Here is a 22,619-nt window from a genome sequence, read left to right on the forward strand (position 1 = left end):
GGATTCGGCTATTTCAGCCACACCCGTTGCTGACAGGTGTATCAAATCGAGCACACAGCCATGCAATCTCCATAGACAAACATTGGCAGTAGAATAGCCTTACTGAAGAGCTCAGTGACTTTCAACGTGGCACCGTCATAGGATGCCACCTTTCCAACTAGTCAGTTCCTCACATTTCTGCCCTGCTAGAGCTGCCCCGGTCAACTTTAAGGGCTGTTATTGTGAAGTGGAAACATCTAGGAGCAACAACGGCTCAGCTGTGAAGGGGTAGGCCACACAAGCTCACAGAACAGGACCACCAAGTGCTGAAGCGCGTAGCGCGTAAAAATAATCTGTCCTCGGATGCAACTACCGAGTTCCAAACTGCTTCTGAAAGCAAGGTCAGCACAATAACTGTTAGTCAGGAGCTTCATGAAATGGGTTTCCATGGCCGAGCAGCCGCACACAAGACTAAGATCACCATGCGCAATGCCAAGCATCGGCTGGAGTGGTGTAAAGCTCACCACCATTGGACTCTGGAGCAATGGAAATGCTTTCTCTGGAGTGATGAATCACGCTTCACCATCTGGCAGTCCAACGGACGAATCTGGGTTTGGCGGATGCCAGGAGAGCGCTACCTGCGTCAATGCATAGTGCCAACTGTAATGTTTGGTGGAGGAGGAATAATGGTCTGGGCCTGTTTTTCATGGTTCGGGCTAGGCCCTTTAGTTCCAGTGAAGGGAAATCTTAACGCTACAGCATACAATGACATTCTAGATGATTCTGTGCTTCCAACTTTGTGGCAACAGTTTGGGGAAGGCCCTTTCCTGTTTCATTATGACAATGCCCCCGTGCACAAAGCGAGATCCATACAGAAATGGTTTGTCGAGATCGGTGTGGAAGAACTTGACTGGCCTACACAGAGCCCTGACCTCAAACCCATCGAACACCTTTGGGATGAATTGGAACGCCGACTGCGAGCCAGGCCTAATCGCCCAAACATCAGTGCCCGTCCTCACTAATGCTCTTGTGGCTGAATAGAAGCAAGTCCCTGCAACAATGTTCCAACATCTAGTGGAAAGCCTTCCCAGAAGAGTGGAGGCTGTTATAGCAGCAATTGGGGGGACTCCATATTAATGCCCATGATTTTGGAATGAGGTGTCCACATACTTTTGGTCACATAGTGTATTTCACCTCATGCTCTGTCTTTATAGTCATTGGGTTTACTGTCATCCATTCTATTATAAAGATTTCACATATAGAAAATCTTGACATCCAGGCCTCCATAGGCTATGTGTTGTGTAGCTGTTTTTGGATGATGATGGTTTGCAGATGTAAAGGCTCAGATTACCCAGTTCAAACACACACGCACACAAACTACAGGTCACAGCGTATTTCATTCAGATTGCCTAATTTAAAGAAGACTTTTCACATATATAGGATCTTAATTTGAGCCAGTTTGCTACAGCAGGAAAATAATCCTGCAGCAACAGGAAATGTGAATTATTAAGTGGAATATAATTTATGGACATTTTTGTAGGGGTTGATACATTTTTCGTAGGGAAAAATCAAGTCTAAAATGTCAAAGTGGAAATTACAAACTTCAGAAGCCTTTTTTAATCCTCAAATACACTACACGTTTTACATTTCCTGCATTGCAGAAAAGTTCTCCTGCAACAGGGTGATCAAATTAAGACCTGATCTGTCTATTACCAACTATATGGTTTATTTTATTATACCTTTTATTTAACTAGGCAAGTCAAATTCTTATTTACAATGACGGCCTACACCAACTAATGTACTGGGCCCAGGACTTAAACATGTTGGGCATGACAACAGCCATTGGTTATTAAGCATAAACAGATCTGGGACCAGTAAGTTTTGTAATTTGTAATCAAGGGAAAGAGACAAACAGTTGTTGCGTCTGAACAACAGTCAAACGTGACACTTCAGTGGGCTGTTAGAGAATTTCCCCTGTTGGCTTTAGTCTTTTAGTTTGGTGTTGGCCCCAAAATGAGATCACCCATGCATGTACGCACACACACACATACACATGCTGAAAACAGAGACACACACACCTTTTGCATGCCTTCTCCAATGTGCTGAATCAATTTGTGAACATAAACCCAAAGCTCTCTGTACCAATGTAGTCTCTAATGGAGACCAGGCTTTTGATTAATTTATCTTTACCTCTGCATCATGGCCTCTCTCTCTCTCTCTCTCTCTCTCTCTCTCTCTCTCTCTCTGTCTTTCTCTGTCTCTCTCTCTTTCTCTCTCACTCTGTATCTCTCTCTCTCTCTCACTCTCTTTCTCAGACACCCAGCTGATTGATTCTTACTTGATTGATTCGTACAGCATTAACACCATTGGCAATCTCCAGTTCCATTTACTGCTATCTATCATACAGTGAAGTCGTGTAGAGACTCAGCGTGTGCCACCCATTGAATGTGGTTTTAGTTTTAATGGTATTTTAAAATGAAAGCTAGATGTGAAGCATCATAACGCAGGATAGGATGTGGGCATTTAACAAAATAATGCAACAAACAGATGGAATGTACTGCATTTATTTTTCATGTCAACTCAACTCTGATAAAGAAATATACAGTGGGGAGAACAAGTATTTGATACACTGCCGATTTAGTAGGTTTTCCTACTTACAAAGCATGTAGAGGTCTGTAATTTTTATCATAGGTACACTTCAACTGTGAGAGACGGAATCTAAAACAAAAATCCAGAAAATCACATTGTATGATTTTGTAAGTAATTAATTTGCATTTTATTGCATGACATAAGTATTTGATACATCAGAAAAGCAGAACTTAATATTTGGTACAGAAACCTTTGTTTGCAATTACAGAGATCATACGTTTCCTGTAGGTCTTGACCAGGTTTGCACACACTGCAGCAGGGATTTTGGCCCACTCCTCCATACAGACCTCCAGATCCTTCAGGTTTCGGGGCTGTCGCTGGGCAATACGGACTTTCAGCTCCCTCCAAAGATTTTCTATTTGGTTCAGGTCTGGAGACTGGCTAGGCCACTCCAGGACCTTGAGATGCTTCTTACGGAGCCACTCCTTAGTTGCCCAGGCTGTGTGTTTCGGGTCGCTGTCATGCTGGAAGAGCTAGCCACGACCCATCTTCAATGCTCTTACTGAGGGAAGGAGGTTGTTGGCCAAGATCTCACGATACATGGCCCCATCCATCCTCCCCTTAATACGGTGCAGTTGTCCTGTCCCCTTTACAGAAAAGCATCCCCAGAGAATGATGTTTCCACCTCCATGCTTCACGGTTGGGATGGTGTTCTTGGTGTTGTACTCATCCTTCTTCTACCTCCAAACACGGCGAGTGGAGTTTAGACCAAAAAGCTCTATTTTTGTCTCATCAGACCACATGACCTTCTCCCATTCCTCCTCTGGATCATCCAGATGGTCATTGGCAAACTTCAGACGGGCCTGGACATGCGCTGGCTTGAGCAGGGGAACCTTGCGTGCGCTGCAGGATTTTAATCCATGACGGCGTAGTGTGTTACTAATGGTTTTCTTTGAGACTGTGGTCCCAGCTCTCTTCAGGTCATTGACCAGGTCCTGCCGTGTAGTTCTGGGCTGATCCCTCACCTTCCTCATGATCATTGATGCCCCACGAGGTGAGATCTGGAGCCCCAGACCGAGGGTGATTGACCGTCATCTTGAACTTCTTCCATTATCTAATAATTGCGCCAACAGTTGTTGCCTTCTCACCAAGCTGCTTGCCTATTGTCCTGTAGCCCATCCCAGCCTTGTGCTGGTCTACAATTTTATCCCTGATGTCCTTACACAGCTCTCTGGTCTTGGCCATTGTGGAGAGGTTGGAGTCTGTTTGATTGAGTGTGTGGACAGGTGTCTTTTATACAGGTAACAAGTTCTAACAGGTGCAGTTAATACAGGTAATTAGTGGAGAACAGGAGGGCTTCTTAAAGAAAAACTAACAGGTCTGTGAGAGCCGGAATTCTTACTGGTTGGTAGGTGATCAAATACTTATGTCATGCAATAAAATGCAAATTAATTACTTAAAAATCATACAATGTGATTTTCTGGATTTTTGTTTTAGATTCCGTCTCTCACAGTTGAAGTGTACCTATGATAAAAATTACAGACCTCTACATGCTTTGTAAGTAGGAAAACCTGCAAAATCGGCAGTGTATCAAATACTTGTTCTCCCCACTGTATTTTGTATTTGGGGCCCATTTTCTCTGACTAACTAGTTTGTTCCCACAGTTGAAAGCCATTAATGTGGCCAGTAACTAACCAAATGGGGCCCATTTTAAGACAAATTTGTTTGGGAAATGTAATGGTTGGTTTGGAGAGTCAACGAGGTGCTACTTGGCCTCAGGGAGTGAGCTCTAGAGAGCTGATGGTGTGAGTGGCTGAGCCCAGTTTTTTAGTCACAGAGTAAAGGCAGGCAGGGAGTCTTGCACTCTCACACACACACACACACACACATGCACCTATGTACGCACACACAGAAAGAGAGAGAGAGAGACAGAGAGAGAGAGAGAGAGCAGGTGCAAGGTCCAGGATATTGACTGTTGTTGAATGAAAAGGAACACTCCCACTGCCACCTTCCTCGGTCTCATTTAGGTTTGGTACATCAGCCCTTATCTATCACCTTGTCTCACTTTAAAACATACTTAACTCCCAGCCCTCTCCCTTCCTGTCCTAGGGACATATCCATTGATTCTCTGTTCAGAGAGAGAGAGAGAGAGAGAGAAATTCCAATTGGCTATACTTAAACTCTTTAACATCATCCTCATCTCTGGCATCTTCCTCAATATTTTGAACCAAGGTCTGATCACCCCAAATCCACAACAGTGGAGGCAAATTCGACCCCAATGACTACCGTAGGATATGCGTCGACAGCATCCTTGGTAAACTCCTCTGCATTATCATTAACAGCAGACTCCTGCATTTCCTCAGTGAAAACAATGTCCTGAGCAAATGATAAATTAGCGTTTTACCAAATTACCGTATGACAGACCACGTATACACCCTGCACACCCTTACTGACAAACAAACAAAACAAAAGCAAAGTATTCTCATGCTTTGTTGATTTAAAAAAAGCTTTTGACTAAATTTGGCATAAGGGTCTGCTAGACAAATGAGGGAGAACATATTACATTATAAAATCCATGTACACAAACAACAAGTGTGTGGTTAAAATTAGCAAAAAGAACACAGATTTCTTTCCACAGGGCCGTGGGGTGAGACAGGGATTCAGCTTGAACCTCACCCTCTTCAACATATATATCAATTAATTGGTGAGGGCACTAGAACAGTCTGCAGCACCCTACTAGACTCTAAAGTCAAATGTTTACTGTTTGCAGATGATCTGGTGCTTCTGTCCCCAACCAAGGAGGGCCTACAGCAGCACCTAGTGTAGATCTTCTGCACATATTCTGTCATACCTGGGCCCTGACAGTAAATCTCAGTAAGACAAAAATTATGGTGTTCCAAAAAAGGTCAGGTTGCCAGGACCAGAAATACAAATTCCATCTAGACACCGTTGCCCTAGAGCACACAAAAAACTATACCTACAGTGCCTAGCAAAATAATTCATCCCCCTTGGCGTTTTTCCTATTTTGTTGCATTACAACCTGTAATTTAAATTGATTTTTATTTGGATTTCATGTAATGGACATACACAAAATAGTCCAAATTGGTGAAGTGGAATGAAAAAAAAAAATGTTTTCAAAGAATTCACACCCATTGCTATGAAGCCCCTAAATAAGATCTGGTGCAACCAATTACCTTCAGATGTCACATAGTTAAATAAAGTCCACCTGTGTGCAATCTAAGTGTCACATGATCTGTCACATGATCTCAGTATATATACACCTGATCTGAAAGGCCCCAGAGTCTGCAACACCACTAAGCAAGGGGCACCACCAAGCAAGTGGCACTATGAAGACCAAGGAGCTCTCCAAACAGGTCAGGGACAAAGTTGGGACAACTTGAAGGAGCTGGAGCAGTTTTGCCTTGAAGAATGGGCAAAAATCCCAGTGGCTAGATGTGTCAAGCTTATAGAGACATACCCCAAGAGACGTGCAGCTGTAATTGCTGCAAAAAGTGGCTCTACAAAGTATTTACTTTGGGGGGGGTGGATGAATAGATATGCACACTCAAGTTTTCTGTTTCTTTTGTCTTATTTCTTGTTTGTTTCACAAGAAAAAATATTTTGCATCTTCAAAGTGGTAGGCATGTTGTGTAAATCAAATGATACAAACCCCCCAAAAATCAATTTTAATTCCAGGTTGTAAGGCAACAAAATAGGAAAAATGCCAAGGGGGGTGAATACTTTCGCAAGCCACTGTACCTCAGTCTAAAAATCAGCACCACAGGTAACTTCCACAAAGCTGTGAACGATCTGAGAGACAAGGCAAGAAGGGCCTTCTATGCCATCAATAGGAACATAACATTTGGCATCCCAATTAGGATCTGGCTTAAAATACTTGATTCAGTTATAGAACCCATTGCCCTTTATGGTTGTGAGGTCAGGGGTCCGCTCACCAATCGAGAATTCACAAAATGGGACAAACAACAAATTGAGACTCTGCATGCAGAATTATGCAATAACATCCGCTGTGTACAACGTAAAACATCAAATAATGCATGCAGAGCATTAGGACAATTCCTGCTAATTATCTAAATCCAGAAAATAGCAAACACAAACACCTACAAAGGAAGTGATTCCCAAACCTTCCATAACAAAGCCATCACCTACAGAGAGATAAACCTGGAGAGAGTCCCCTCTACCAGCTGGTCCTGGGACTCTGTTCACAAACACAAACAGACCCCACAAAGCCCCAGGACAACAACACAATTAGATCCAACCAAATCATGAGAAAACAAAAAGATAATTACTTAACACATTGGATAGAATCAACAACAAAAACAGAGCAAACTGGAATGTTATTTGGCCCTAAACAGAGAGTACACAGTGGCAGAATACCTGACCACTGTGACTGACCCAAAATGAAGGAAACCTTTGACTATGTACAGACTCAGTGAGCATAGCCTTGCTATTGGGAGAGGCCGTCGTAGGCAGACCTGGCTCTCAAGAGAAGACAGGCTATGTGCACACTGCCCACACAATGAGGTGGAAACTGAGCTGCACTTCCTAACCTCCTGCCAAATTTATGAACATATTAGAGACACATATTTCCCTCAGATTACACAGACCCACAAAGTATTCGAAAACAAATCCAATCTTGATAAACTCCCTTATCTACTGGGTGAAAAACCACAGTGTTCCATCACAGCAGCAAGATTTGTGACATGTTGCCACAAGAAAAGGGCACCAGTGAAGAACAAACACCATTGTAAATACAACCTATATTTATCTGTTTATTTATTTTCCCTTTCATACTTCAACTACTTGCACATTGTTACAACACTGTACATAGCCAATAATATAACTTTTGTTTACTGTTTTACTTTTTCATTGTTTATTTCCCTTGTTTATTTGTCTTTTGTTTATTATCTATTTCACTTGTAAACATATGTTTCCCATGCCCATGTATGTCCAGGGCGGGGTTTCGTTAGCCGTTAATAGCCAGCTTTTGGCCAATATATATTTTAAGCCAATAAATAAAATTGGTGCTGGCCAATTGTCCAGAAAATAAAAATATTTAGAAAAGAAAGCTTTTTAACCTACTCATTGATTGAAATACCAGTCGATGGAAATACAGTGCATTCAGAAAGTATTCAGACCCCTTCCCTTTTTCCACATTTTGTTAGGTAACAGCCTTATTCTAAAATTGATTAAATTATTTGTTTTCCTCATCAATCTACACACAATACCCCATAATGGCAAAGTGAAAACAGGTTTTTAGAAATTTAAGTATTCAGACCATTTGCTATGAGACTCGAAATTGAGCTCAGGTGCATCCGGTTTCCATTGATCATCCTTGAGATGTTTCTACAACTTGATTGGAGTCCACCTGTGGTAAATTCAATTGATTGGACATTATTTGGCACACACCTGTCTATATAAGGTCCCACAGTTCACAGTGAAAGTCAGAGCAAAAACCAAGCCAGGAGGTCGAAGGAAATGTCCGTAGAGCTCTGAGACAGGATTGTGTCAAGGCACGGATCTGGGGAAGGGTACCAAAAAATGTCTGCAGCATTGAAAGTCCCAGAGAACACAATGGCCTCCAGTATTCTTAAATGGAAGAAGTTTGGAACCACCAAGACTCTTCCTAGAGCTGGCTGACCGGCCAAACTGAGCAATCGGGGGAGAAGGGCCTTGGTCAGGGAGGTGACCAAGAACCCGATGGTCACTGACAGAGCTCCAGAGTTCCTCTGTGGAGATGGGAGAACCTTCCAGAAGACATCTCTGCAGCACTCGACCAATCAGGCCTTTGTGGTAGAGTGGCCAGACGGAAGCCACTCCTCTGTAAAAGGCACATGACAGCCCGCTTGGAGTTTGCCAAAAGGCACCTAAAGGACTCTCAGACCATGAGAAACATGATTCTCTGGTCTGATGAAACCAAGATTGAACTCTTTGGCCTAAACGCCAAGTGTCACGTCTGGAGGAAACCTGGCACCATTCCTACGGTGAAGCATGGTGGTGGCAGCATCATGCTGTGGGGATGTTTTTCAGCGGCAGGGACTGGGGGACTAGTCAGGGTCGAGGGAAAGATGAACGGAGCAAAGTACAGAGAGATCCTTGATGAAAACCTGCTCCAGAGGGCTCAGGACCTCACATTGGGGGTGAAGGTTCACCTTCCAACAGGACAACAACCCTAAGCACACAGCCAAGACAACGCAGGAGAGGCTTCGGGACAAGTCTCTGAATGTCCTTGAGTGGCCCAGCCAGAGCCCAGACTTGAACCCAATTGAACACCTCTGGAGAGACCTGAAAATAGCTGTGCAGCGACGCTCCCCATCCAACCTGACAGAGCTTGAGAGGATCTGCAGAGAAGAATCGGAGAAACTCACCAAATACAGGTGTGCCAAGCTTGTAGCGTCATACCCAAGAAGACCCGAGACTGTAATCGCTGCCAAAGGTGCTTCAAGAAAGTACTGAGTAAAGGGTCTGAATACTTATGTAAATGTGATTTTTTTATATTTAATACATTTGTAAAAGTAAAACAAATAATGTTTTTGCTTCATCATTATGGGGTATTGTATGTAGATTGATGAGGAAAAATAAACCATTTAATCCATTTTAGAATAAGGCTGTAACGTAACAAAATGTGGAAAAAGTCAAGGGGTCTGAATACTTTCCGAACGCACTGTACATTAGACTGGTCATGCTTATCGGTCTATAGATTAATTTGCATAATTTAGTGGAATGAAATTGGACGTGTACATTTGTTATGTACAGTTGATGTCGGAAGTTTACATACACCTTAGCCAAATACATTTAAACTCAGTTTTTCACAATTCCTGACATTTAATCCTAGTAAAAATTCTCAGTTTTAGGTCAGTTAGGATCACCACTTTATTTTAAGAATGTGAAATGTCAGAATAATAGTAGAGAGAATGATTTATTTCAGCTTTTATTCCTTTCATCACATTCCCAGTGGGTCAGAAGTTTACATACACTCAATTAGTATTTGGTAGCATTGCCTTTAAATTGTTTAACTCTGGTCAAACGTTTCGGGTAGCCTTCCACAAGCTTCCCACAATAAGTTGGGTGAATGTTGGCCTTTTCCTCCTGACAGAGCTGGTGTAACTGAGTCAGGTTTGTAGGCCTCCTTGCTCGCACAGGCTTTTTCAGTTCTGCCCACATATTTTCTATAGGATTGAGGTCAGGGCTTTGTGATGGCCACTCCAATACCTTGACTATGTTGTCCTTAAGCCATTTTGCCACAACTTTGGAAGTATGCTTGGGGTCATTGTCCATTTGGAAGACCCATTTGCGACCAAGCTTTAACTTCCTGACTGATGTCTTGAGATGTTGCTTCAATATATCCACATAATTTTCCTTCCTCATGATACCATCTATTTTGTGAAGTGCACCAGTCCCTCCTGCAGCAAAGCACTCCCACAGCATGATGCTGCCACCCCCGTGCTTCACGTTTGGGATGGTGTTCTTCGGCTTGCAAGCATCCCCCTTTTTCCTCCAAACATAACGATGGTCAGTATGGCCCAACAGTTCTATTTTTGTTTAATCAGACCAGAGGACATTTCTCCAAAGAGTACAATCTTTGTCCCCATGTGCAGTTGCAAACTTTAGTCTGGCTTTTTTATGGCGGTTTTGGAGCAGTGGCTTCTTCCTTGCTGAGCGGCCTTTCAGGTTATGTCGATATAGGACTCGTTTTACTGTGAATATAGATACTTTTGTACCTGTTTCCTCCAGCATCTTCACAAGGTCCTTTGCTGTTGTTCTGGGATTGATTTGCACTTTTCGCACCAAAGTACGTTCATCTCTAGGAGACAGAACACGTCTCCTTCCTGAGCGGTATGACGGCTGCGTGGTCCCATGGTGTTTATACTTGTGTACTATTGTTTGTACAGATGAACGTGGTACCTTCAGGCTTTCGGAAATTGCTCCCAAGGATGAACCAGACTAGTGGAGGTCTACAATTTATTTTCTGAGGTCTTGGCTGATTTCTTATTATTTTCCCATGATGTCAAGCAAAGAGGCACTGAGTTTGAAGGTAGGCTTTGAAATACATCCACTGTTACACCTCCAATTGACTCAAATGATGTCAATTAGCCTAACAGAAGCTTCTAAAGCCATGACATCATTTTCTGGAATTTTCCAAGCTGTTTAAAGGCACAGTCAACTTAGTGTATGTAAACTTCTGACCCACTGGAATTGTGATACAGTGAATTATAAGTGAAATAATCTGTCTGTAAACAATTGTTGGAAAAATTACTTGTGTCATGCACAAAGTAGATGTCCTAACCGACTTGCCAAAACTATAGGTTGTTAACAAGAAATTTGTGGAGTGGTTGAAAAACGAGTTTTAATGACTCCAACCTAAGTGTATGTAAACTTCCGACTTCAACTGTATCTTATTTAACTCGTACAGCGTACAGAGTTAGGGTTAGTGTTAGGGTTTGCCTTTGAGTGGGAAATCTGTCAGACAGCGCAAGAGCTGCTGCTACAGAATCTCAAACAGCAAAATGCATAGATAACGGAAGACAGGCTTCATCAGCACGTAACACACCACTTTGCAATGAGCTGGAGGCAGTATGCAATTTTGAAAACACGTTTGAAACCTGAATGTTTTACTACATATTATAAGGCATGTCTTACCATGCTTCAAAGTAGCCTAGCCAAAATCAGATCATATCCATGGAGGCAATTATTTTATATCAACTTTCTTTCATTGTCCAGTAGCCAAAGACACAGTCCTAGTCATAGCAACGCATGCTAGTTGTTGCACATTAGATCTCCCCTCTTTCTATGCCAAGAGTGTGAAAAGCTGTTGTAGTGTCGATGATAACGATGCTAATTATGCTGTGATGACAAGAAATCCGCTGACACTGTCCTTGATTATAATAGTTTATTACATCAAATATTTCAGCGTCAATTTACAGACTCCTGCAGACATCTGGAGAACAACTGCCCCAATCTCTAATATGTTGTTCCTCTCCGTCCTTTGTTCCAACCATGGTATTTATAATCTGTAACATGATATGGGTGGTTCTCCCATAAACCAATCCCAGGCCTTCACATAACAGACTTCCTCTGTTTTAGGGGGCCCCTATAGTAATGCTTTCCAGATGCTTCCACCAGCTGAGTCAACTTCCTCTAACACACCATTTGCAAACGTCAGCAAAGTCATAAACTGTTTAGACACTACACTGTCATCAAGGCAAAGGGTGGCTACTTTGAAGAAGATTTGTTTAACAATTTTTGGTTACTACATGATTCCATATGTGTTATTTCATAGTTTTGATGTCTTCGCTATTATTCTACAATGTAGAAAATAGTCAAAATAAAGAAAAACCCTTGAATGAGTAGGTGTGTCCAATCTTTTGACTGGTACTGTATGATATAGGCTACTGCACATTATGCACGACAGAAAAACATATATGCTCTCTTAGCTCCAGTCTTTTTGGAGTGTGAACTGTTTTACTGTACTGTACTGTATTACACTGTATTATATGGACTGGAATTACACACATCATTCAAACCATGATAAAGCAGAAGAGAACATGCGATTCTGGTGCAGCACGTGCAACCTACAAAGTTACACGTATAGGCTTTTTGTTTTTAATTTTTGAAATATATTAGGGCCTATTTGTATAATTAGTCGGCTGACGCATATTTATCTTTCATAATATTTCCCCTAATGTTATTAGCCTACCTCCTCTTTCTCTCTCTATTGTTGCTTCATTCCTTCCTCGCTTTCAACAGTTAAATGAAATACATTTAGTTGTCCTTATCTTCATCATTCTAATGACGTCCTTGAATAATAATAGGACTAGAATGAGATGCAGAAGGCCTTCACTTCTCTTCACGAAGATTGAATGGTTACGGGTCTGAATAAATAACTGCTATAGCCTACCGCCTTCGCGCGTTCGCTCTTCTTCTCAAACTACCCGTGAGTTCTATTGGCTGCTGTATTTAACGTTCAGCAAAAAAGAGCTTGCGTCCCTCTTCGAATAGTCTATTGGTATAAGAAATGCTAAAAAAAAATTATGTCCAACAAGCTATTCTAGTCTAGCTTTTCCTGCATGGGACTCTAAAGGAGCGTTTTTTAAGGAGAGAGGCCAGCAGAGCACTGGTGCTTGCGTATTGCGCAAGAGACAGAGGCTGTAAATTAGAAGCTTATTATGCATAACACATAATTAATTAGCTAAATATAAGGCTAATTCTGCATTGAATGTATTACCTGAAAGCGGTAGGCTAGGATATCTATATATAGGGCTATATATCAATATAGAACATGATTATCTATTTTGGATGCAATTTGAATGGAGTTGATGGAGAGAGAGAGAAGGTCTGCGAGAGAGTGCTCGCGCATGCACTGATTTAAAGCAACGATATTCGAGTATTAGGCTGTTTTTAAAACTCAGCAGATGCAATAAATAAAAAGATCTCTTTACAAAAAAAAAAAACAAGGTGACCCCCAAAAGCCAGATGGAGATGGGTAAATGATACGCGTATTCGGTCTTTATAATACTGTAGCATATAGGCTGTGCTGCAGTAAATGTAAGCCTACCCGTCACAAGAAACACGTTACTGCGCTCCATACTGAGATGGGTATGTCCCCACTGAGAGTTAATTCATCATGCAGAGGCCGAAGAGAAGCCAGATTTAAACATTGCATATAATTCAACAGTTCCATTTCCCGCCATGCTGTTCATATAAATAATGTATTATAATTTACTGGTTTCTCGCAGTTATGTATCCCGGGAGTGGTTTTGGGCTGTAAATTCCGGTAAATCTCGGTAACCGGGTTCCCGCCTTTTCAACCCTAGCGTAGCCTACTGCCTTGTACGCATTGCTGCGCTTATAATGTGAAGAAATAATAGTTTATCAACATTTTAAGATACATGTTCTGATCTGTTGCACCAGACTCGTTGCTTTTTAATGTTTATTTTATGTAGCCTAGGACTATTGGTTGTATGAATTTGGGATCTATCGTCCAACAACTGGCCCAGAGTCTGTTTGGAATAGGCTATGTTTCTCTCGACAAGCTGACCAATAGAGTAGGTCAACTTTTCTACTATGGGGGATAGTAGATTGACACAGGCTAGTGATGTTGCTGTTCGTTATTCGTCTTGTTGGCTGAGGAAATGTAAATGTCGACAGTTATTCTAACATCTTCAGTGTGGATCAGAATTCGGTAACAAGGACCGCACATCGACTTCCATGCTCTGTTAATATGAATGACCATAATCTAAATGTGATTTCTGTCATTCGGAGCACCGTGGGTGGACGCCCTAATCAGGTTACTCACCCAATGGATATGGGTCCGGTACATTTCTCAAATGTCCAGTAAATTAAAATGGTACAGGGCCTCAGTCCTTTGTGGTATGTACTAGGTGGCCTGAGCGCCAGTGTGTTTGTCACTCATTGTCATGTCAGACATGTCCTGTTCAGCCGGACAAGGTCCTCAATAGAGTCAGCAAGGGGCAAGTGCACAAACAGATCTGGGATCAGGCTACCTTTTATGGCTCTGTTGATCTGAGCACAAACAGATCTGGGATCAGGCTACCTTTTATGGCTCTGTTGATCTGAGCACAAACAGATCTGGGATCAGGCTACCTTTTATGGCTCTGTTGATCTGAGCACAAACAGATCTGGGATCAGGCTACCTTTTGTGGCTCTGCTGATCTAAGACTCAATGAGGAGAAAAGAGTCCTCCCTGGCTGGCAGCTATAGCCAACAGCTTGACAGAGTGGTTTCCTTGGATTGTTTTGTGTAGAATAGCCTCGAGCTCACCACACACTTAGGAACTCTTTGAATTATTCATTTGAGAGAGAGAGAGAGAGAGAGAGAGAGAGAGAGAGAGAGAGAGAGAGAGAGAGAGAGAGAGAGAGAGAGAGAGAGAGAGAATGCTGTGTCTATATAAGTCATTCTTCACAAGGCTGTGTGGGTTTTCATATTCACTTTCTCTGGTAGGCTAGTTGGTATGTTGCCCTCCGAACATCCTCAATTAGTCGGGGAATGGACTCTACAAGGTGTCGAAAGTGTTCCACAGGGATGCTGGCCCATGTAGACTCCAATGCTTCCCACAGTTGTGTCGACTTGGCTGGATGTCCTTTGGGTGGTGGACCGTTCTTGATACACACAGGAAACTTGAGTGTGAAAAACCCAGCAGCGTAGCAGTTCTTGACACAAACCGGTGCGCCTGGCACCTACCCCGTTCAAAGGAACTCATTATTTCTCTCAGTCTTTCACCCCTTCAGTATTTAACCCCTTCACTCTCTCACTCATTCACTCTCTCTCTCTCCTTCACTCACTCACCCCTTCACTCTCTCTCTCCTTCTCACACCTTTTTCTCTCTGGATGAGCTCTTAATTAAAACTGTCTTATACAACTGCAGCTCTTCCTGATTCCTGACTGACCATAGACTCAAAGAGTATTACACATTAACATTTTAATAGCAGCAGGAGATCATTCTGTTCAAGTTTCCATTTCAGCTGCAGTCAGGCATTAATGGCTTCTTGTGATCAACAGGGAGGAAAAGATGCCTGTCTGTCTGGTTAGTGAAAAGAACTCCTCTTCATCTGGCTAGCTGGTTTGGCTATTCATTCAGTGGTGGAAAACACTGTCTCTATTGTAGTTATGAGAATTAAAAGTACTGACCTTTTCTTGTGGGTGGTGTGGTTTGTCTTTTTGTGTGTTTCGTACATCCACCCTTGACCCAGTTGAGTAGGTCCATGTTTTCTTGCCGTGCGTCCCAAATAGTAACCTACTCTATATAATAATAATAATAATAATAATAATAATAATAATATAATAATATGCCATTTAGCAGATGCTTTTATCCAAAGCGACTTACAGTCATGCGTGCATACATTTTTTTGTTGTTGTGTGTATGCAATAGTGCACTACTTTTGACCATAGCCCAAATGGGCACTATTGACAAGTAGTGCACTATATAGAGACACATATACACCCTTCCTTATGCTGCCGAGCCAAAATGATAATCATGAATGTGATAATATTCCGGGAAGGAAACACTAAAGAATGACATGAGTGTCTTCTGTTTTTATTGATGTTTCTCTGCTCTGGAGTCGTCCCCCCCTCATTTGTCTTATGAGGGTTAAGGGGTTTCAGTACCAATGTCTGACTTACTGTGTAAAGGATGTATATTTTTATTTGTCACGTTACAGTTCAGATTTTCAGAAAAGCTGCATCAGAATCAATCATTTTTGCCACAAATACTTCCATTTGAGGTGTTACATCACCCTTCAAATAATTCTGTCCTTCCTTGAGTATTGTGTATCTTAGCGGTTTGAAATACAGCAGGGCCCTGTTGTTGACTCCATCAAGTCGACCAAGAATCAATACATGCAAAACATGGATATTTATCTCAACCTTTGTTAAACTGCTATAAGATGCCCTTCATAAGAGACAACATTCTTTACATACGACAGAGAGAGAGAAAAATTGTTCGACTTAAATGTCAAATGTAAATAATGATGATTAGATACTTTGAGCTCTTAGCTTTCTGAGAGTATTGGGATGGGGTCCCAAATGGTACCATATAACCTTTATAGTGCACTACTTTTGACCAGGACCCATAGGGCTCTGTACAAAAGGTAGTGCACTATGTAGGGAATAGGGTACCATTTGGGATGCACCTGTAATCCGGTTCCTTGACGCAGAGGAACATTAGATGTTGTAGCCTGGCCCCTGCCTTTTCCTGATGTATTTAAAGTGACCAATCATGTCTGAGGAGGCCTACCCACCATGTTGTGTTACTTCCACTGTTACACTCCTGTTGGTCCGCTGTTGGCTGTTCCAACTGTAACATTGTCCCTGAATCAGCTAATGACCTCTGGGCTGCTTGTGTAGCATGATGCCAGTGTGTGTGTGTGTGTGTGTGTGTGTGTGTGTGTGTGCTCTCTTTTACAGTCACTAAAAGGCATTTTGATAACACATTTAGGATGAGTCTCTCTGTGTGTTTGGGATCAAAGAGTTGCCGCAATAATCTTAGCAGAGATGCTGTTGCCACAGTTTGGTGTACTTGTCTACCCATCAAGTGATGTTGTTGTTGTTGTTGTTGTTGTAAAGTCGCTGTTCTCTGGTAGATAAAGTTTGCTCTCTACACAGATACTCATGTATTAGACCCCAAGGGTTCAGTGGGCTGAAGAGCCCAACATTTAATTGGACAAATCCCAAATGGCATGCAGGCTATTCCTTATATATTGCACTACTATTACCCATAAAGAAGTTCACTAAATAGGGAATAGGGTGTGGCTCAGGTCAAAAGTACTGCCCTTTATAGGTTGCCATTTGAGACACAGACATTGCTTTGTTCTTCATCATATATTGCTGATTGACACCCCTTGGCCTTCTTCTTCTGGTTTCAGATCTTCACCCGTTATGGGAAGTGCTACACGTTCAACTCTGGCCAAGATAACCGCCCGCTGCTGGTGACCATGAAGGGAGGGATGGGGAACGGACTGGAACTGATGTTGGATATCCAACAGGATGAATACCTGCCAGTCTGGGGAGAAACAGGTGAGGGAGGGAGGGAGGGAGGGAGGGAGGGAGCCTTGCACTAAAAAGTTCTGTATTATTTAGTCAAGTATTCAAGTACATCAAACAGGCAGTGTTTGTGGACGTGAAACCACTTCAAAAGAATCAACAGAGAACAAACATTAGCTACTAGCTAAGAAAGGAAGGGAGACAGATAGACAGGTAAGCAAGCTAGTCCATGTAGAATTGATTTCCAAACTCTCCGTTTCGGATCAACTCAATGAATCTGTTGTAAAATAAAAACAACCTCTCCAAAAAACTATCTTTGATATTTCCAGGAGAGATAATATCCTTGGAGAGAGATCAGAAGCTTCACAATACACTTATGTTCCTCTTCAATATGAATCTAGCTCTATCTGGAAATTCATACTCCACACAGCTGGAACACAGTAGCAGTGAAAACGGTACATTGTCGACTCTTCTAGATCAAGTGGGATGTGGGAATCTGTTCAATGGTCATTTCAATTCTTGATATCTACCCAGCTGAATACCAAAATAAGTGGCGGGGATGAAAAACGAATCTCATATTGTAGCTTTAAGTCAGAGGCTGCAAAAGTCTCCAGAGTGATGTATGTAGAATTCAACACGTGCATACAGTAGCGATTTGCATTTCTACGTCGATTCTCCATTGGTATTCCAATATTGAGGCCAAATATATTATTTTTTTTACAATGTAATGGTGACAGATAGCAGTGAAGTGACAGAATATATACATTGAGCTCTAAAAGTATTGGGACAATGACCCATTTTTTGTTGTTTTGGCTCTGTACTCCAGCACTTTGGATTTGAAATGATACAATGACTATAAGGTTAAGCTGGGCTTTTTCATCCATATCGGGTGAACCGTTAAGAAATTACAGCACTTTCTGTATATAGTCGCCCCCATTTTAGGGGTCCAAAAGTATTGGGGCAAATTCACTTATGTGTATTAAAGTAGTAAAAAGTTTAGTATTTGGTCCCATATTCACAGCACGCAATGACTACATCAAGCTTGTGACTCTACAAATGTGTAGGAGGCATTTGTGACTCGTTTCAGGAAACTAGGCATATGTCGCGCGTCACTACTTCACAGGAGAGCCATTTGAATGTAAAGATGTATTTTTTTTATCAAAATGCGTTTTTTGGCAGAAATGCCTTCTGGAACATGTGAACTTTCATGTGCCTTCATAACAAACTTGTATGCCATCTGTAAATATGAATAAAATTGTTCAATTACGAGCCTAGTTGGTTTAGCCACAGAAAAAGACAGGAACCTTCCCGCTAGCCATGACTAAGATTGAATCGTACTACACCGGCTCTGACGCTCGTCGGATGTGGCAGGGCTTGAAAACTATTACAGACTACAAAGGGAAGCACAGCCGCGAACTGCCCAGTGACACAAGCCTACCAGACGAGCTAAACCACTTCTATGCTCGCTTCGAGGCAAGCAACACTGAAGCATGCATGAGAGCACCAGCTGTTCCGGATGACTATGTGATCACGCTCTCCGTAGCCAATGTGAGTAAGACTTTTAAGCAGGTCAACATTCACAAGGCCGCAGGGCCAGACGGATTACCAGGACGTGTACTCCGAGCATGTGCTGACCAACTGGCAAGTGTCTTCACTGACATTTTCAACATGTCCCTGACTGAGTCTGTAATACCAACATGTTTCAAGCAGACCACCATAGTCCCCGTGCCCAAGGACACTAAGATAACCTGCCTAAATGACTACCGACCCGTAGCACTGACGTCTGTAGCCATGAAGTGCTTTGAAAGGCTGGTCATGGCTCACATCAACACCATTATCCCAGAAACCCTAGACCCACTCCAATTTGCATACCGCTCCAACAGATCCACAGATGATGCAATCTCTATTGCACTCCACACTGCCCTTTCCCACCTGGACAAGAGGAACACCTACGTGAAAATGCTATTCATTGACTACAGCTCAGCATTCAACACCATAGTGCCCTCAAAGCTCATCACTAAGCTAAGGATCCTGGGACTAAACACCTCCCTCTGCAACTGGATCCTGGACTTCCTGACGGGCCGCCCCCAGGTGGTAAGGGTAGGTAACAACACATCTGCCACACTGATCCTCAACACGTGGGCCCCTCAGGGGTGCGTGCTCAGTCCCCTCCTGTACTCCCTGTTCACCCATGACTGCATGGCCATGCACGACTCCAACACCATCATTAAGTTTGCCGACGACACAACAGTGGTAGGCCTGATCACCGACAACTATGAGACAGCCTATAGGGAGGAGGTCAGAGACCTGTCCGTGTGGTGCCAGGATAACAACCTCTCCCTCAACGTGACCAAGACAAAGGAGATGATTGTGGACTACAGGAAAAAAAAGAGGACTGAGCACGCCCCTATTCTCATCGACGGGGCTGTAGTGGAACAGGTTGAGAGCTTCAAGTTCCTTGGTGTCCACATCACCAACAAACTATCATGGTCCAAACACACCAAGACAGTCGTGAAGAGGGCACGACAAAGCCTATTTCCCCTCAGGAGACTGAAAAGATTTGGCATGGGTCCTCAGATCCTCAAAAAATTATACAGCTGCACCATCGAGAGCATCCTGACTGGTTGCATCACCGCCTGGTATGGCAACTGCTTGGCCTCCGACCGCAAGGCACTACAGAGGGTAGTGCGTACGGCCCAGTACATCACTGGGGACAAGCTTCCTGCCATCCAGGACCTCTATACCAGGCGGTGTCAGAGGAAGGCCCTCAAAATTGTCAAAGACTCCAGCCACCCTAGTCATAGACTGTTCTCTCTGCTACCGCACGGCAAGCGGTACCGGAGTGCCAAGTCTAGGTCCAAAAGACTTCTCAACAGCTTCTACCCCCAAGCCATAAGACTCCTGAACAGCTAATCATGGCTACTCGGACTATTTGCACTGCCCCCCCACCCCATCTTTTTACGCTGCTGCTACTCTGTTAATTATTTATGCATAGTCACTTTAACTCTACCCACATGTACATATTACTTCAACTACCTCAACTAGCCGGTGCCCCCGCACATTGACTCTGCACCGGTACCCCCCTGTATATATAGCCTCCCTACTGTTATTTTATTTTACTTCTGCTCTTTTTTCTCAACACTTTTTTGTTGTTGTTTTATTTTACTTTTTAATTAAAAATAAATGCACTGTTGGTTAAGGGCTGTAAGTAAGCATTTCACTGTAATGTCTGCACCTGTTGTATTCGGCGCATATGGCCACTAAAATTTGATTTGATTTGATTTTGATTGGCTGAGAAAATGGATGGGCTGGACATTCCGAGAGATGAGTTTGAATTGGTCTGCCATGTAGTATGCTTCTGTCTAGCAGGCTCACTAGCTAATGTTACGTGTATGATCTGTGTAGTAATATTATTCATATCTCAGAGCCAATTGCATTGCTAGTTATAGCCTAATGTTAGCTAGCTAGCTAACATTGAACCTAGTTGGTTAGCTTTAGCTACCTGCAGGGTAGTAACTTTATGAGTTGGGATTATGGTGAATTGTTTAGCTAGCTAGCTAGCTACATGTCTAAACAAAAGACTCCACTATGCAAGTAACCATTTCACTGTACTGTTTACACCTTCTGTATCCTGTGCATGTTACAAATAAACGTTGATTTTATTTGATATAGTGTGTGTTTACCAGAGACGGTAATGTGAAGAACAACATGACCTGCACCAAAGTCAAATTAGGATATAACGTTAGGCCAACGAGACAGTGGCCAAGTAAAAAAAATATCCGGTAGAATGCCCTGCTTTTATTTCATCACACTCAGAACCGTAAAGTATTTTCTGTAATTAGCTCGCCATTAACATGATCTTGTTGTGAGTTTATTTTCCTGTAATAATGAATACAATTTAGCTAAAGTTAATACGTTGTCAGCTATATGATATGGTTATTATTTGAACTGGCTAGCCAGCTAACTTAATGCTAGCTAGCTAACAAGCTAGAAACTAACCAAAACAATGTTTAGAAAGTTGCTTTTAGTTGCCTGGTTTGCTAGATTGACATATACTAAATTGATTTTTTAAGAGGGTGTGAACGATGCTGAATGGCAAAGACAAAGACAAAGAAGAGCTCTCCAGTAGGTGTACCAAAACATTCCAGGGCCATTTTCTTAAAAGTAGGGTTACAAGTTGATCAACTTTCAAAGTAGAATTACTTTCCCATTGTTCCTCAACTGTAGTGTATGATATACAATTTTCTAGCTCGGAGTCTCTATTTTTATCCAATGTATGAAACACAATTTCAAATTTTGCTACATTTACATTTACATTTACATCATTTACACTTACAAATTGGTGAATTCACCTTATGATAGCCAGTGAGACAACCATTTTTTTTTTTTATGGGAGGGTTGGGGAGGGGGGGGTAGAAGGATTACTTTATACTATTCCAGGTATTCCTTAAAGAGGTAGGTTTTCAAATGTCTCCGGAAGGTGGTCAGTGACTCCGCTGTCCTGGCGTCGTGGGGGAGTTTGTTCCACCATTGGGGTGCCAGAGCAGCAAATAGCTTTGACTGGGCTGAGCGGGAACTGTGCTTCCGTAGAGGTCGGGGAGCTAGCAGGCCAGAGGTGGATGAACGTAGTGCCCTCGTTTGGGTGTAGGGTCTGATCAGAGCCTGAAGGTAAGGAGGTGCCGTTCCCCTCACAGCTCCGTAGGCAAGCACCATGGTCTTGTAGTAGATGCGAGCCTCAACTGGAAGCCAGTGGAGTGTGTGGAGGAGCGGGTTGACATGAGAGAACTTGGGAAGGGCGAACAACAGACGGGCTGCAGCGTTCTGGATAAGTTGTAGGGGTTTAATAGCACAGGCAGGGAGCCCAGCCAACAGCGAGTTGCAGTAATCCAGACGGGAGATGACAAGTGCCTGGATTAGGACCTGTGCCGTTTTCTGTGTAAGGTAGGTTCGTACTCTGCGAATGTTGTAGAGCATGAACCTGCAGGATCGGGTCACCGCTTTGATGTTAGCGGAGAACGACAGGGTGTTGTCCAGGGGCACGCCAAGGTTCTTCACACTGATATATCTGCCAGACATGCAGAGATGCGATTCGCCACCTGGTTATCAGAAGGGGGAAAGGAGAAAATTAATTGCGTGTCGTCTGCATAGCAATGATAGGAGAGACCATGTGACGATATGACAGAGCCAAGTGACTTGGTGTAAAGAGAGAATAAGAGAGGGCCTAGAACTGAGCCCTGGGGGACACCAGTGGTGAGAGCACGTGGTGCGGAGACAGATTCTCGCCACGCCACCTGGTAGGAGCGACCTGTCAGGTAGGACGCAATCCAAGAGTGAGCAGCGCCGGAGATGCCCAACTCGGAGAGGGTGGAGAGGAGGATCTGATGGTTCACAGTATCATAGGCAGCAGATAGGTCTAGAAGGATAAGAGCAGAGGAGAGAGAGTTAGCTTTAGCAGTGCAGAGAGCCTCCGTGACACAGAGAAGAGCAGTCTCAGTTGAATGACCAGTCTTGAAACCTGACTGGTTTGGATCAAG

At 42.9% G+C, this 22,619-nt stretch overlaps 1 protein-coding gene across 3 annotated transcripts in view; it reads left to right on the forward strand.

Moving 5' to 3' along the window:
• Positions 1 to 22,619, forward strand: part of LOC121574734 (acid-sensing ion channel 1-like) — a 367,348-nt gene that overhangs the window by 291,799 nt on the left and 52,930 nt on the right. For all 3 annotated transcript variants that reach the window (XM_041887285.2, XM_041887284.2, XM_045222811.1), the window contains one exon: positions 16,968 to 17,118. In XM_041887285.2, the coding sequence (XP_041743219.1) occupies positions 16,968 to 17,118 (151 nt within the window). The remainder of the gene's footprint in view (positions 1 to 16,967; positions 17,119 to 22,619) is intronic.

Source organism: Coregonus clupeaformis, chromosome 10, assembly GCF_020615455.1.
Source record: "Coregonus clupeaformis isolate EN_2021a chromosome 10, ASM2061545v1, whole genome shotgun sequence".
Taxonomy (NCBI): Eukaryota; Metazoa; Chordata; class Actinopteri; order Salmoniformes; family Salmonidae; genus Coregonus; species Coregonus clupeaformis.